The sequence below is a fragment of the Natator depressus genome, chromosome 1 (genome assembly GCF_965152275.1).
Source record: "Natator depressus isolate rNatDep1 chromosome 1, rNatDep2.hap1, whole genome shotgun sequence".
NCBI classification, from domain to species: domain Eukaryota; kingdom Metazoa; phylum Chordata; order Testudines; family Cheloniidae; genus Natator; species Natator depressus.
The window spans coordinates 95,961,911-95,978,086 of record NC_134234.1 but is presented as its reverse complement, the minus strand read 5'-3'; the positions used below and the strand labels follow the sequence as shown (position 1 = coordinate 95,978,086).

The following is a 16,176-nucleotide window of genomic DNA, read 5'->3' as shown; positions in this document are numbered from 1 at the left end:
CCACTTGTGAGGTAACTCCCTTCTCTTCATGTGTCAGTATATTTATGTCTGCATCTGTAACTTTCACTCAAGGCATCTAAAGAAGTGAGGTTTTTACCCACGAAAGCTTAGGCTCAAATAAATCTGTTACGTCTTTAAGGTGCCACCGGACTCCTTGTTTTTGTGGATACAGACTAACATGGCTACCCCCTGTTATGTGAAGAGTTACCTATTGTAAAGGAGTAAGGAATCCCACAGTACTTCACGTTTCCAGCATTATTATTTTTTTAGTTTCTCATTTTGAGACTTCTTCGTACAGTGTGTCCCAGTTTTGGACCTTCAGAGGCTGAGAAAGGTACAGAGCTACAGGGCAGAGGCAACAGGACATGTTTCCTCTGAGTCTCCTCCCCAGTCCCATGGATGTAAGTTTTCAGGATCTGAGGGAAATGGGATAAAATGCCATAGAGGCAGCTGACCCAACCCTGTACCGTGCAGATACAGAGAGATCCACATGTTCAGCCTCAGTACACAGTCTGGGTCAAAATTAGGTAAATTATATGGTTGGAAAGTTAATGTCCCCTTATCTGTTGTAACCAAGTAATTTAAATAAGTAGAGTTGTATCAAATGTGGCAGATAGTATCTAATTTAAATTAGACTGCAGTCTTATCTATCATAAATCAGACGTAGGCTATATCTTCAGAGACACTTGCTGTGAAGAAACTAAAAAAACCACAGGTTTTTACTGATTCACTACTGACACAAAGCTAATAATATTAGCTTGACAATACCAAAAAAAAATCTAAATTAATTTTGGATAGAATTACATACATTCAGACACTTCAAGTGTTTGAAAAATGTATGTGGGTTGCAGATATGTAGTTCAGAGAGTAAGGCCATCTAGCAAATTCAGTTGAAGCTACTGGGCCCGAACATGGCCCATCTTGGACTTTGGCACAAGAGAGTAGAGGGGGTATAAGGTGCATTGAGGAGCATATGTAAGCGGGGGAATGGTCCTGCTATTGTGGGGAACTTTCCTGGCTTCTGCACTACCCCGATGAAATGGGCTAGCGGAAGGATCTGAGTCCTCGCTCCCGCTTCCTTTCCCCAGAGGCCTCCCTGCCGTTGAGGACTCCCCTTCCACTCTGCTGTCTGGCAGAGTCCTTGTAACCCCAACAAGGCTGGGCCCAGGATTCCTGGGGGGCTCGACCCCCAACCTTGCTGTGGTCACCTAGGATAGGGGCTAGGGTGTCCCCACTCCAGGGTACTCTCTGTACACTGGACACTTCCCTGACCCACTGATCATTACATATGATTTAAAGCAAATACAATTTATTTAATCAACAATTAGTTTAAAAAGGAATAAGGAAAAATGGGAAAGGTTAAAGGAAAACACATCACCCTGCTCTGTGGCAGGGAACATTACAAACAGTGTCTCTGGAATGTCAGGGCAATTCACAGTCTGTTCCTTGTAGGTCCCAGGCCTTCTTCTCAGGCCCTGGCTGTGCTGCAGGGATGCTGCAGGTTGGACACTTGCTCTGGTGGTGGCTACACGTTCTCAGGCTCTAAGTCGTAGGACCCTTCTTCCCAGTGTTGCCCCCACCCTGTCGGGGTTACGATCACCCTCCAAGCCTGGCCTGCAGAGCCTCTTGGCTGAGGCCTCTCCCTGTGCTGGGCCCGCTGCCCAGAGTCCCCCTTACACTCCCCAGCTGTTCACTGCACCCGGCGCCGGACTGCTCCAGCCCCAGCTCCACCACTCTGTCTCAGCACTGCTGCTGCTCTGCCTCCACCTCTCTGGGCTGCTTTCCTGGCCCCTCTGGCTCTGGTTGCTACAGCTCTCCTCCCAGGACAGGTCTGCTCTGCAGGCTGCTTCTGTGACTCTGCTCCCAGCACTGACCTGCTTCTTGGGCTTCTTTTCTGGCCCCTCTGGCTCTGGTTGCTGCAGCTCTCCTCCCAGGGCAAGTCTACTCTCTCTGGGCTGCTTTTCTGGCCCCTCTGGATCTGGCACAGCTCTGCTCCCCAGCGCAGCTTGGGCCCCTGCTTTCTCCTTACTTCGGCCCCACTCTGTCTGACCGAGGCAATTCCAGCTTACACAGAGGGTGGGACCCCCTGGCCTCCTGACTCCCTGATTAGCCTGCCCGCCCTGTCATTCAGGCTGACCTGGAGCATTGGCCTCTCCCCATTGTTCCTGGGGAATGTCAGTCTCAGGGTCCTGATTCCCCATCGACCCTTCCCCTTTTGTACTGGGAGCTAGCCAACCAAAACACTCCCACTCAATGTTAGTAAGGGGGCAACAGTCCCCTTACACATATACTATGACAGGTACGAATCTGTCACAGTTTTCTCCTTCTCCAGAGCACGGGGGAGACAAGGAGGGAGCTTGTGATTCACAATCTCCCTCGTGGGCTGCTACAAGGGCAGTGCAACAGCATGTTTCCCCTAACTATGGTCTGTGTCACATACTGATAGCCTACCTTTTATGAGCAAAGATGGAAAGGAGGCTGGACTAGTTTTGTGTATTATTAATTACTCTTTACATATACAAACACAGAGTGCTTAAGCCTGCTCTTTGATTTGAGGATGTGAATCCCCATATGATCTTGTGTAATCAGTTGTTGCATAATCAGTTACTACTCTCTGGCATGCCTGGAGCAAATTTTACAAAGTACAAGGAAAGGATGGGTCACATAGCTAAGAAAGGAAGAGGACTGAATCTGAGAAATGTATATAGATAACATTGTAGAATATATGCTAGTATGGAAAAAAAATTCAAGATGGGGTGGACAGGACTGATTAAGTCTACACTGTGTACAAAATACTTACATTTGAATAGTATGAAATGGTGTTGTTACAGTGTAATTTCAAACCGTTAAAGCATTAACTTGCTGAATTAGAAAACTTGCTGAATTAAAACTGGCAAATAGGTCCATTTTACAGCTACTGTATTTACTAGCTAACCTCCCAAATTACATGAATGCTACTTTTTTTAATGACTAGGTGAAAAAAAAACCTGATAAAATTGATGAAGATCTCCTTAGTGTTGGGGTTACAGGAGAAAAAGGAGCATGGGAATCCATTACAAGGTAACTGATGTTTGTTTTCACTTGGATCATGCCAATACAGCATGATTATAATAATTATTAGTTTATTATTTATGGTGTGGAAGCTCCCAAAATGTGACAGGGACTGTACAAACACATAAGAAAAGAAAGGCCTTACGCCAAAGAGCTTATCATTCAACAGACAAGAGAGATGAGCATAGAAACAATATTCTTGGTGATATTAGGTAAATATTTTGTTCGATATTTTGTTTCCCTGTTCATCCCTCCATACCCTTTTCCAGATGCTCCAGCCAACTTGCTCCACCAGTATGTGTTCTATCACCTTATGGCATAGACTCAACCTTCTTATGAGAATCAGGGGGTTAGAGAAATTAAAAAATCAGCTGTCAATATGGTACTCATGTATCAAATTGAACTCCTAAAGCAGACTACGATATGGCAATAATATGTCTGTTTGCAGACAAAGTTTGTGAAAACTGAGTGTTTCTACATTTTTTTCATCCAGGTATATATTAAAGCTTGAATTTAAATAATTTGGATTTGTTTTACAATTATGTAGTGATTCATAGGCCAGAAGGGCCCATTGTGATCATCTAGTCTAACCTCCTGTATAACACAAGCCATAGAATTTCCCCAAATAATTCCTAGAGCATATATTTTAGATATTTTTAAAATACATTTTAGATGTTTTAGATACAAATGTGATTGTATTAATTTACTCTGAGTAATGTATTATTTTTCAATAATATTATATATGCGTTTCTGAAATTGAAAATGGAAATCAGTAGGAAGATATGGAGCAAAGTCCAAAAACAAGGATGTAAGTAACTCATAATTCTTCTTTGAGTAGTGTCCCTGTGGGTGTTCCAGTGCAGGTGCACATATGCCTCTTGTACCTTTTGATCAGAGATTTTCGGTAGCAGTGCCCTTTCGCCCCATGCATGTGCTCTAGATATGCTCATGCCCCGTACCAAGGATATATAGAGCTGTGCAGGTGAATCTCACCTGGTTTCTTTTCAACTGCTCAACAGCCTGAGGTGGAGTATCCAGCTTAGCCTCAAGTTCTTAGTTCCAGTTCAGTTTATTTAGTTCTTTTGATAATCATACTTCTTTAGTTAATTGGAGGTTTTCTGATTATATTCCCTTTCCCCATCAACCCCCCTTTCTGAGGGGTTTGCCTTGGGAGTTGTCATCAACCTGGCATGCCAGAATCCCCATGATTCAAGCGTTGCCTTACCTGCTGGGAATCTATACCAGTGAGCAACAGACATGCCTGGTGTATCCACTATCTGGGACACACCCACATTCCAGCCAAGTGCAAGATCTACTCAGCTTTTAAAAGCATATTTTGAAAAAAAACGAGATTAAATTTAGGCTCCTCATGATGGAAGGTTCCCTCTGCCCAGCCTCAGATACAGCCCACAGACATAGACCTGGAACATTGGCCTCCAAGTGAGCACAGTGCCCCTTCAACCTCCCTACGTAGATCTTTGTGGGATAAGAACACAGAGGTACCAGTAGACGTCTCATGGGGAGGGAGTGCTGGCTCTCCTTATAGAAAGCCTAATTCAAAAAAAGGTTTGGTCACCATCAAGAATGACCATTTTGGAGACTTGGTTCCAGGAAGCTCTCTCTGGTATCAGGAGCTCTCAGAAGATCTTGAGGTCGTCAAAGAACCCGTGATACCATGCAAACCTCAGTACTGTGACGTTGGTCTTTCTGAGGTCATCATCCTCAGTACCAGGACCATTGGCTGAACAAGATACTACTGTCAACATCCTCAGTACTGACACCAGTTAATCTGGAGCCTCATCCAGTCCTGGTGGAGATTTACCCTGTACTGCAGGAGCTTAGATTCTCCAAGGACTTGTCAGTGTCTGAGGTGCCACAGTTTCTGGTTTTTTTAATGGTTATCAAACAATTGTTGGTGCTGAGATCTCCCAAGTCTCAGAGACCTTACCTTCCTCTGATACCATCAGCACTGTATGGACAACCATTCTTGCCTTCAGTGTCTGCTTCTTCTCTAGGCTATGCTGAAGACTCTTCTTCAGATTCCTAGATCTCTGTGCAGGGATTCCCTACATACCGCCATAGAAACATCTTTCCAGACATCTTAACTGAGAATGTCATGCCCTTGGGGCTTCCACCTTTAGCCCCTTCTCACTGGTATGAGCAGCACTGAAGTCCTCCTGCCTACCTTATGATTCCCCACGATGGCTTTATTGTTACTGGTGGTAGCCTGTCATCAGCAAATGTCAAGGGCTCCTAGCTGTTCCTTGGGGAGCATCATGAAAGGCAGTCTCCTGCTCCATCTCTCCCTCCTCAAGAGCCCCAACCAAACGAGGAGTCTTTTGAGGAACAATCGACTAAAGTGGACAAGGAGGTGATACCACAAACTAATATCTCCACCAGATGAGGCTGTGATACCTTCTCTGCCCTCTTACACTGACGATTTTAAACAGTTTCAGGAGCTGATGGAACAGATTGCTGACTCGCTTCAGATCCCACTGGAGAAGATGCAAGTGTCTCAACTTAAGCTCTTGGACATCCTCCACAGGACACCCTCTGGTTGCATAGCTTTACCAGTAAATCAGTCTCCACTGGGTCCTGCCAAAACTAGCTGGAGTCTGACAGATACAACTACAATGTATGCAAGCAAATAAAAAGTATTATGTTCCAGAAAAAATTACAAGTTTTTATTTTCACACCCTCCACCCAACTGTTTAGTTGTAGAGACTGTTAGTAAGCATGGTAGGCAATACTAACAGCATAATAACTCATCTCATATGATAAAGACCAGAAGCCCTTCAACCTTGCTGGATGTAAAAACTACTCTTCCATAACCCCCCCAGTTTAGAATAGTGAATTATCAGCTCTGATGGCAAAGATGGCACACCAACTACAATAAAGTCAACACTTTTATTAATCATCTTCCCCCGGAACATTAGGAATAGTTCCAGGCTGAGTTCATAACTGACTCAGCTCTTAGCAAGCAGCTGGTTGTGAGCTTCCCTAGATGTATCTGACACTGATGCACCTTCCGTCTCTGCTGCTGTCATGCATCAAACATCTTGGATGAAGCAGTTGAGGTTTTTTAGGATGGTCCAAAATGCCATAAAAGACCTTCTTTTGATAGACTAAAACTTCTCAGTGAGTCCACTGATTAATCCATGCACACTATAAAGGATTTGAGGACCACACTCAGATCTCTCAGTATATATACACCGGCAAATAAAAAATTTAATAGATCCCAACACAGAGATCCCATCCGTTCCAGTTCTCCAGCATTCATAGACTGGCCGAACCACCTAAGAGACCGAGATACCAAAAAATGGTTGCAGTTTCAGGCCTTTTCGACACCACTCAATTTTGATGGTGTGGTCAAAGGCCCAGAACATCCCCACCTTGGGAATCTTCAGCTACACCACACTACCCACCTCCCTCCCTTTGGAGACAGTCTCTTCCATTTTTGAGCTGCATGGGAACAAAGTACATCCAATAAATGGGTTTTGAAGATTATAACATCAAGCTACTCCATCCATTTCACCTCCATCCCCTCATCCCACTCCTGTCCCTATCCCTTCTCGGGGACACTTCTCACAAAAATTTGCTGAGACAGGAGACTACCTCTCTTCTAAGCATAGAGGCTGTGGAATCCGTTCCAGTCCACCACAGAGGGGAAGGGATTTTATTCCAAGTATTTTCTGGTTCCGAAAAAGAATGGTGGATGGAGATCAGTTTTAGATTTCATACTTCAAAATACCTTAGTGAAATCAGACATTCAGGATCATAGCTATAATTCTATCATTAGATTCTGTGGATTGGTTAGCCATACATGATCTGAAGGTCGAGGATTGCAATCACCCCTCTCTCAAGAGGTTTCTTCATTTCAAAGATGGCCAGCATCACTTCATGTATCAAGTACTCCCCTTTGGCCTCTCATCTGTGCCAAGAGTATTTTCCAAAGTCCTGGCAGTAGTAGCCACTTATGTTTGTTGGCAGGGAATAATCATCTTCCCCTATCTCAACAATTGGCTATTAAAGAGCTGGTTGTACACCAAAGTTCTCTCTGCAATATAGCCAGCCATGTCCTTATCTGCAGCTTAGAACTTCAGCTCAATCAGAAAGTCCATTTTCATTCCAGTTGTACAGATAGACTTCATAGGATCTTCTCTGGATGCTGTAACATGTAGAACTTACCTCCCTGTGGACAGATTTACAACACTGACAAGCCTTATTGCCAAGATTTAAATAAGCCCCCAGACAACAGCAAGAAGTTGCCTCCAACTGCTGGGTCGTAAGGCAGCTTGTACTTTCATAACACAACACACCAGGCTGCACCTTTGCTGCCTCCAGAGTTGTTGCAGAACAGTCTGTATCCTGAACAAACATGGTCTAGACAAGTTGGTATCTGTCCCTTGTCAGGTGATACACTCACACAGCTGGTGGAAAGACCTGTCCAGAGTCCAATGCATGATTTCCTTTCACCTAGCCTCCTCCTATTATTATCACAACTTCAGATGCTTCACGTATCCACTTCCTTCCCTTAACTGAGCAAATTCATCAAAGTCATGCCAGATAAGATAGCCTGCATGTTCTATATAAATCATCATGGAGAAGCAAGATTCCCCTCTCTTTGTGCTGAAACAATAAAACAATGGAATTGGCGTATAGTCTATCACATTCTCATTTCAGCCTCTTAACCTCTCAGGCATGCAGAACACCATGGCAGGTGATCTGACCAAACATTTCTCCCAGGATTACAAGTGGGAACTGGACCCTTGGATTCTCAAACAGATTTTCCTGACCTGGTGGGTTTCCAAAAATGGACCTCTTTACAACTGCTGCCAACAGACAGTGCAAGAAATTCAGTTTGCTGGGGCATCTGAATCATCAGTCCTTGGAAGACACCTTTCTCATTCTTGGATAAGGGACTTTCTCTGTGCACATTCTCTGATACTATTAATTCTAAGTGTTTTGAACGAGATCAAACAAGACAAAGCCAGAGTCATTCTAGTTGCATCAACTTGTCCAAGGCAAGTCTGGTACCCTTACCTGATTCACCTCGCTTCATTTGCAGTGTTGCAGCGTTGACCATTTCCCATCCGCTGTCTCAGGATTCCAGTTGAACACTATCTAGACTTGGCCATCCTTCAACACAGAGCTTGGGTTTTCAATGGTTCTCTGGGATAGAGGTTTCCTATGTGACAGAGATACAAGAGGTCCTATTAAACCGCAGAAAGAAGTCTATTCGAAATACTTAGCTTCAAAACTGGCTCTGGGAAGAAGGATAAAGGAGTTGGAGATGAAAGTTGTGTTCTCGGCCATCCTCCCTGTTGAAGGAAAAGGCCCAGGTAGGTACCGTCGAATTGTGGAGGTAAATGTGTGGTTACACAGGTGATGTTGGAGAGAGGGCTTTGGATTTCTCGACCATGGGGTGTTGTTCTGGGAAGAAGCATTGCTAGGAAGAGATGGGATCCACCTAACAAAAAGAGGGAAGAGCATCTTTGCAGGCAGGCTTGCTAACCTAGTGAGGAGGGCTTTAAACTAGGTTCACCAGGGAACGGTGGCCTAAGCCCTGAGGTAAGTGGGGAAGTGGGATACCAGGAGGAAACACAAGGAGGAGGGTGCAGTAGGGGAGGCCTCCTGATTCACACTGAGAAAGCAGGGCAATCGGTTAGGTATCTTAGGTACATTTACACGAACGCAAGGAGCCTGGGAAACAAGCAGGAAGAATTGGAGGTCCTGGCACAGTCAAAGAACTCTGATGTGATTGAAATAACAGAGACTTCGTGGGGTAGCTCGCTCACATAACTGGAGCACTGTCATGGATGGGTATAAACTGTTCAGGAAGGGCAGGCAGGGGAGGAAAGGTGGGAGGAGTTTCACTGTACGTAAGAGAGCGGTATGATTGCTCAGAGCTCCAGTATGAAACTAGAGAAAATCCTGTTGAGAGTCTTTGTGTTAAGTTTAGAAGCGAGAGCAACAAGGGTGATGTCGTGGTGGGTGTGTGCTATAGACCACCGGACCAGGAAGATGAGGTAGACGAGGCTTTCTTCAGACAATTGACTGAAGTTTCTGGAACACAGGCCCTGGTTCTAATGGGGGACTTCAATCACCCTGACATCTGCTGGGAGAGCAATACAGCGGTGCACAGACAATCCAGGAAGTTTTTGGAGAGTGTTGGGGACAACTTCTTGGTGCAACTACTGGAGGAACCAACCAGGGACCATTCTCTTCTTGACCTGCTGCTTACAAACAGGGAAGAATTGGTAGGGGAAGTAGCAATGGGTGGCAACCTAGGCAGCAGTGACCATGAGATGGTTGAAGAAAGGAGAGTAGCAAAATATGGACCCTTCAGAAAAGCAGGCTTTGACTCCCTTAGGGAACTGATGGTCAGGATCCCCCTAGCAGGCTAATATGAGGGGGAAAGGAGTCCAGGAAAGCTGGTTGTATTTTAAAGAAACCTTATTGAGGGCACAGGAACAGACCATTCCGATGTGCAGAAAGAATAGCAAATATGGCAGGCGACCAGCTTGGCTTAACACTGAAATCGTCTGTGAGCTTAAACACAAAAAGGAAGCTTACAAAAAGTGGAAACTTGGTCAGATGACTAGGGAGAAGTATAAATATATTGCTTGAGCATGCAGAGGTGTAATCAGGAAGGCCAAAACACAGCTGGAGTTGCGGCTAGCAAGGGATGTGAAGGGTAACAAGAAGGATTTCTACAGGTATGTTAGCAACAAAAAAAAGGTCAGGGAAAATGTGGGACCCCTAATGAATGGGGGAGGCAACCTAGTGTCAGATGATGGAAAAAGCTGAAGTACTCAATGCTTTTTTTGCCTCGGTCTTCACAGACAAGGTCAGCTCCCACACTGCTGTCCTGGGCAACACAGTATGGGGAAGTGGTGAGCAGCCCTCAGTGGTGAAAGAACAGGATAAGGACTATTTAGAAAAGCTGGACATGCACAAGTCTATGGGTCCAGATCTAATGCATCTGAGGGTGCTGGGGGAATTGGCTGATGTGATTGCAGAGCCATTGGCCATTATCTCTGGAAACTCGTGGCGATCGGGGGAGGGCCCAGACGATTGGAAAAAGGCAAATATAGTGCCCATCTTTAAAAAAGGGAAGAAGGAGAACCCGGGGAACTACAGACTGGTCAGCCTCACCTCAGTCCCTGGAAAAATCATGGAGCAGGTCCTCAAGGAAACCATTTTGAAGCACTTAGAGGAGAGGAAGGTGATCAGGAACAGTCAACATGGATTCACCAAGGGCAAGTCATGCCTGACCAACCTGATTGCCTTCTACGATGAGATAACTGGCTCTGTGGATATGGGGAAAGCGATGGATGTGATATATCTTGACTTTAGCAAAGCTTTTCATACAGTCTCCCACAGTATTCTTGCCAGCAAGTTAAAGAAGTATGGGCTGGATGAATGGACTGTAAGGTGGATAGAAAGCTGGCTAGATGGTTGGGCTCAACAGGTAGTGATCAATGGTTCCATGTCTATTTGGCAGCCGATATCAAGCGGAATGCCACAGGGCCGGTCCTGAGGCCGGTTTTGTTCAACGTCTTCATTAATGATCTGGACGATGGGATAGATTGCACCCTCAACAAGTTCGCAGATGACACTAAGCTAGGGGGAGAGGTAGATACACTGGAGGGTAGGGATAGGGTCCAGAGTGACCTAGACAAATTGGAGGATTGGGCCAGAAGAAATCTGATGAGGTTCAACAAGGACAAGTACAGAGTCCTGCACTTAGGACAGAAGAATCCCATGCTCCGCTTCAGGCTGGGGACCAACTGGCTAAGCAGCAGTTCTACAGAAAAGGACCTGGGGATTACAGTGGATGAGAAGTTGGATATGAGTCAGCAGTGTTCCCTTGTCACCAAGAAGGCTAACTGCATACTGGCCTGCATTAGTAGGAGCATTGCCAGCAGATCCAGGGAAGTGATTATTCCCCTCTATTTGGCACTGGTGAGACCACATCTGGAGTATTGCGTCCAGTTTTGGGCCCGCCACTACAGAAAGGATGTGGACAAATTGGAGGGCAACAAAAATGATCAGGGAGCTGGGGCACATGACTTACAAGGAGAGGCTGAGGGAACTGGTCTTATTTAGTCTGAAGAAGAAAAGAGTGAGAGAGGATTTGAAAGCAGCCTTCAACTGCCCCAGTGGGGGTTCCAAAGAGGATGGAGCTTAGCTGTTCTCAGAGGTGGCAGATGACAGAAAAAGGAGCAATGGTCTCAAGTTGCAGTGGGGGAGGTCTAAGTTGGATATTAGGAAACACTAGTTTCACTAGGAGGGTGGCGAAGCACTGGAATGGGTTACCTAGGGAGGTGGTGGAATCTCCTTCCTTAGAAGTTTTTAAGGTCAGGCTTGACAAAGCCCTGGCTGGGATGGTTTAGTTGGTGTTGGTCCTGCTTTGAGTAGGGGGTTGGACTAGATGTCCTCCTGAGGTCTCTTCCAACCCTAATCTTCGATTCTATGAATTGGTGTACATTTCCCTCTTTGCTGTTCTTGATTGCCTGTTGGATTTAAAGAAGTCAGATCTTTCCATGAGTTCAGTCAGAGTTTTTATTTGACAGCTATTACAGCCTATCATTCCCCTGGGAGGGATTCTCAGTCTTTGTTCATCCCACTTTGAGCCACTAGCTAAGTCTTCTCTGCTGTACTTATCAAGGAAAACATTCATTCTCTGTGGCCATCTTTTCTGCTTGTGTAGTCAGGAAACTAGGATCATTAATAGGTGACTTTCCCTTGCCCATTTGCTATTCTCTTCAAGAATAAGGTATCATTATGCCCATGTCCCAAGTTTGTACCTAAAATATTATCTGATTTCCACATTAACCATGTTATCCATCTTCCTGTGTTTTTCCCCCCGATGCCACACCAATATTAGAAGGGCACTAGCCTTCTATTTGGACTGTTTAGAAAGTCCTCTGGACTATTTATCTCAGTTGTGACCAGATCTAAAGGATCCAGGATCTCTACACAAAGACTTTCAAAGTGGATTTGTGGGTTGTTACCAGGCTGCTAATGTTCAGCCCCCTTGAATACCTCATTCTAGAAGATCCCAAGCTAACTCCATGGCACTATAAAGAAAATGTGCCAACTCCTGAAATTTGGAAAGCAGCAACCTGGACATCAATGCATTTTTTTTTCAAACACTGAAGTCTGGTATGTGCCTCTAAATCAAAAGCTGCTGTTGGCATGACAGTCCCTCTGTATTGGATCCAGCTCCAAAGCCGCTCCTCTTTCAGGGGATACTGCTTCGGAGTCACCTCAAGTGGAGAACCCATGAGGACATTATGACACACTGCACCTCAGGGGAATACCCTGCATCCGCACGTTCATCCTTATAATATGGTTGTGTGGTATCCAATGCAAAGTTTGTCATGTCGGGTGTCTTCAGAAGGCTCATGATGCACTGAGCATTGTTGTTATAGTAATATTATAGGTTGTAATTTCATGTATATAGTTATGAGGCTGAAAATGTGTCTTCATGGCTTAAAACAAGCCCAGGAAAAAACTTTCCAGGAGCAGAGGCCCAGGCAAAATTCTCCAAGAGCTGTTCACACATCATCAGGGCATGTATGGGACAAACCCAGCCCAGCCTCACAGGAACAAAGGACACTGGCCTAGGCAGCAACAGAGGATCTGTTGGACTCTTGAGTGAGTCATCCCCCATCCCTTCATCCTGGGACCATGATGAGGTAATGCTCACCTGACTCTGAAAGGATGGGGAGGGCAAAACCAAGAGGGAAGAAAGGACATGATAAAAGGGAGAGATGTTTGCCATGCTCTCTCTCTCTCTCTCTCTCTTCCACGTACATCTGCAGACCACCACCAAGTGACTGAAGCGCTGATCAAAGGAGAGAACCTGGCTGAAGGGCAACCAGCCAGCCTGTGGTGAGAAGAATCTAAGTTTGTAAGGGCACTGACAGTGTTAAGATCAACTTAGAATGCGTTTTGCTTGTATTTCATTTGACCAAATATGACTTCTTGTGCTTTGACTTATAATCACTTAAAATCTCTCTTTTGTTGTTAATAAATTTATTTATTCTACTTGAGGCAGTGTGTTTGGTTTGGAGCATGTCAGAGACTCCCCTTGGGATAAGAAGCCTGGTGCATATCAATTTCTTTGTTAAATTGACGAACTCGTATAAGCTTGCAGCGTCCTGCAAGCATAACTGGACACTGCAAGACAGAGGCTCCTAGGGTTGCATCTGGGACTAGAGATATTGGCTAGCATCATTCGATTGCACAATCCAAGCAGCTTATGTGCCAAAGGCTGTGCATGAACAGCCCCGGAGTGGAGGTTCTCACAGCTGAGGAGGGTAAGGCTGTCTCCCAGAGTCAAGGATTGGAGTGACCTAGCAGATCACCAGTCCAAATAACACCACGGGAATGTCCAAGACACTACTCACCTTGTGCAGTAGCTGGAGTTCTTCAAGATGTGTGTCTCTGAGTGCTTCACTACCTTCCCTCCTTCCCTTCTGCATCAGAGTTTCACAGGATTTCATGGTAGAGAAGGAACAGAGGGCTGTTCACCTGCATAGCTTTGTATATTCTTGTATGGGACATGAGAATGTCTAGAGTCCATGTGCAGGCTGAATACGCACTGTTACCAAAAAATTCCAATCAAAGGCTCATGAGGTGCATGCACAGCTGAAGTGGAGCATACACAGGACACACATCTCAAAGAACTCCAGTTCTTATTTGAGCGCTTGCTCGTGTTCATTCCACATTAGGTGTGCATGTGCCACACCATTGCCAGAGCTTTTTCCCTCAGTGGTATCTGTCAAGCTGACTTTAGTGGCCTCTGATGCCACATGCTCATGTGCTGGCATAAGGGGCACTGCTGGCCTCACACCCTCTCAGTTCCTTCTTACCACCCAAGATGGTTACTGGAAGATCTCTTCTTGCTTTGGTAAGGTGTTTTTCAGCAGTTTTCTTCTCTGTAATTTAGTTTATTAGTAGTGTAAATGGTATTAGTGTAGATAGCCCCCCTCCTTTAGCATAGAGGAGCTTCCTTCCCTCCTGGGGCCAGACATACCCTAGGCTTCAAACTTTGTGCCTCTTGTGGCAAGCCTATGTCAGTGAGCGATCCACACTCCAGTTGTCTGAAGTGTCTGGGAGAGGCTCACATTTGAAAGTGCTGTCAGATTTGTTGGGACTTTAAGCCTCATATGAAGAAAGACAGAGAGACTAGATCGAGGGCTATCCTAATGGAAGCCACCCTTAGACCTGCAAAGCGCACTTCTGGCACCGTGCATTTCTTGGCACTGTTTTCCAACTCCTGTGCCGAGGAAGAAACGTAAGAAGCAGCACTCCAAAAGAAGGCATTCTCACATGCCAAAGAAAGGCAAACAAGGGGAAGGCAGTGGAGTGCAACCCACATTGGGCCACTCCTCCACCCCCGGTACCATGGCAGCACCATTGAATCTACCTAGAGCAGGGAGGGCAAACTTTTTGGCCTGACGGCCACATCAGGGTTCCAAAACTGTATGGAGGACTGGGTAGGGAAGGCTGTGCCTCCCCAAACCCTAACCCTATCCATCCCCTCCCACTTCCTGCCCCCTGACTGCCCCCCTCAGAACCCCAGACCCATCCAACCCCCCCTACTGCTTGTCCCCTGACCGCCGCCTCCTGGGACCCACTGCCCCCATGGGACCCCACTCCCTGTCCAATCCCCCCTGCTCCCTGACTGCCCCGACCCCTATCCACACCCCTGCCCCCTGACAGGCCCCCCGGAACCCCACCCCCATCCAACCCCCCCTCTAAATCCCCTTTCAGAATGTGGCCCTGCAAACATGGGCGGAGGACTCAGGAGGAGCAGGTGCAGCCGGAGAGAAGCGGCGGTTTCCCCTTCAAAGCGCCACTTCTCTCCGGCCAGCTGCACTGCCACCTGGTGCTCTGTCTGGGTTTGCCGCGCTCCCGCCATCCGCACCACCCGTCTGCTCCCCTGAGGATGCAGGTGAGCCTCCCTTCCTGCTCTCCCCTGCCCCCGCAGTGCAGCCCCCTCCTGCGCTGGCGGCGCGGCGTGCTGATGCTGCAGAGGAGGGGGGATACCAGCGGAGGGGCTGGGAGGATAGCCTCCCGGGCTGGGAGGATAGCCTCCCAGGCTGGGAGCTCAAGGGCTGGGCAGGACAGGCCCGCGGGCCGTAGATTGCGCAGCTCTGACCTCGAGGAACGTTGAGTCCAGTGCAGAACCCCCTGCAATGCCTGGAAGTTATCACAGCGCCAGAGGAATTACAGTGCCTTCTACGCGGGAAACCTTTGCAGCAGCCAAGAACTTGTTGTCGCTCCCGGTACTGCCTACCCCGATGGGACAGCTGCTGGCTCTGATGAGCATCAGTAGGAGAGAGCATGGTGCTCAGAGATCCTTCCTGGCACTGGGACCTTTGTTACCTTCCTGGGGCAGCCAACCCTCCTTTCTTCTGCAAGGTTGTCCCCAGTCCAGCACCAGTCCCTGGACCCTTGGCACCATACAGCGAAAATGAGGGGTACTACTCTCCCATGGTCACTTCAGGAGGACTCTGTTAGAATCTGAGGTGATCCATCCCAAGAACTGCCACTGGTTCCCTATGTTCCACTGGATCCCAATGCAGGTCCCCCACGGGTACCTGGGCAGGTGGACAGTGGCCTATTCAGTGTTCATTCTGGAAACCATAGGAGTTTCCCCCAGTACTGGGTCCGTTGTCTCACCGGTCCTACTCAGTTACATCCAAGAGAGAGATTTCTGCACCGCTCTGCTTGGACCTGGACCCTGGTACTGAACCTGGTACCAGTACCCAGGACGTGACCCCAGTGGAAGTAATAGAGGCAGAAGAAGAGAAGGCTCCCCCTCCGGTACAGGCCTCCTCCTCCTCCCCAGATGAGGCCGTCTTGGGACCAAGAGGCTTGCTGCCACAAGATAACTTTAAAACCCACCAGGAGCTTCTAAAGAGGATAGAAGCTAACCTGGGACTAGAGGTTGAGGAGCTCAAGGAGTATTCCTGCAGCCTCATTGACATTTTGGCTGCAGCAGCACCATCTAAAGCGGCCCTACTCATTAACGTGGCCATAATGGGTCCAATCAGAGCCATGTGGCAAATCCCATCTTCTCTCTTTGAAGAGGGCAGAGAAGAA

At 46.9% G+C, this 16,176-nt stretch overlaps 1 protein-coding gene across 1 annotated transcript in view; it reads left to right on the top strand.

Moving 5' to 3' along the window:
- The window catches only part of UGGT2 (UDP-glucose glycoprotein glucosyltransferase 2), a 297,148-nt gene that overhangs the window by 237,930 nt on the left and 43,042 nt on the right, over positions 1–16,176 (top strand). Inside the window, exon 31 of the mRNA XM_074962719.1 lies at positions 2,975–3,060. Coding sequence (XP_074818820.1) covers positions 2,975–3,060 — 86 coding nt within the window. The remainder of the gene's footprint in view (positions 1–2,974; positions 3,061–16,176) is intronic.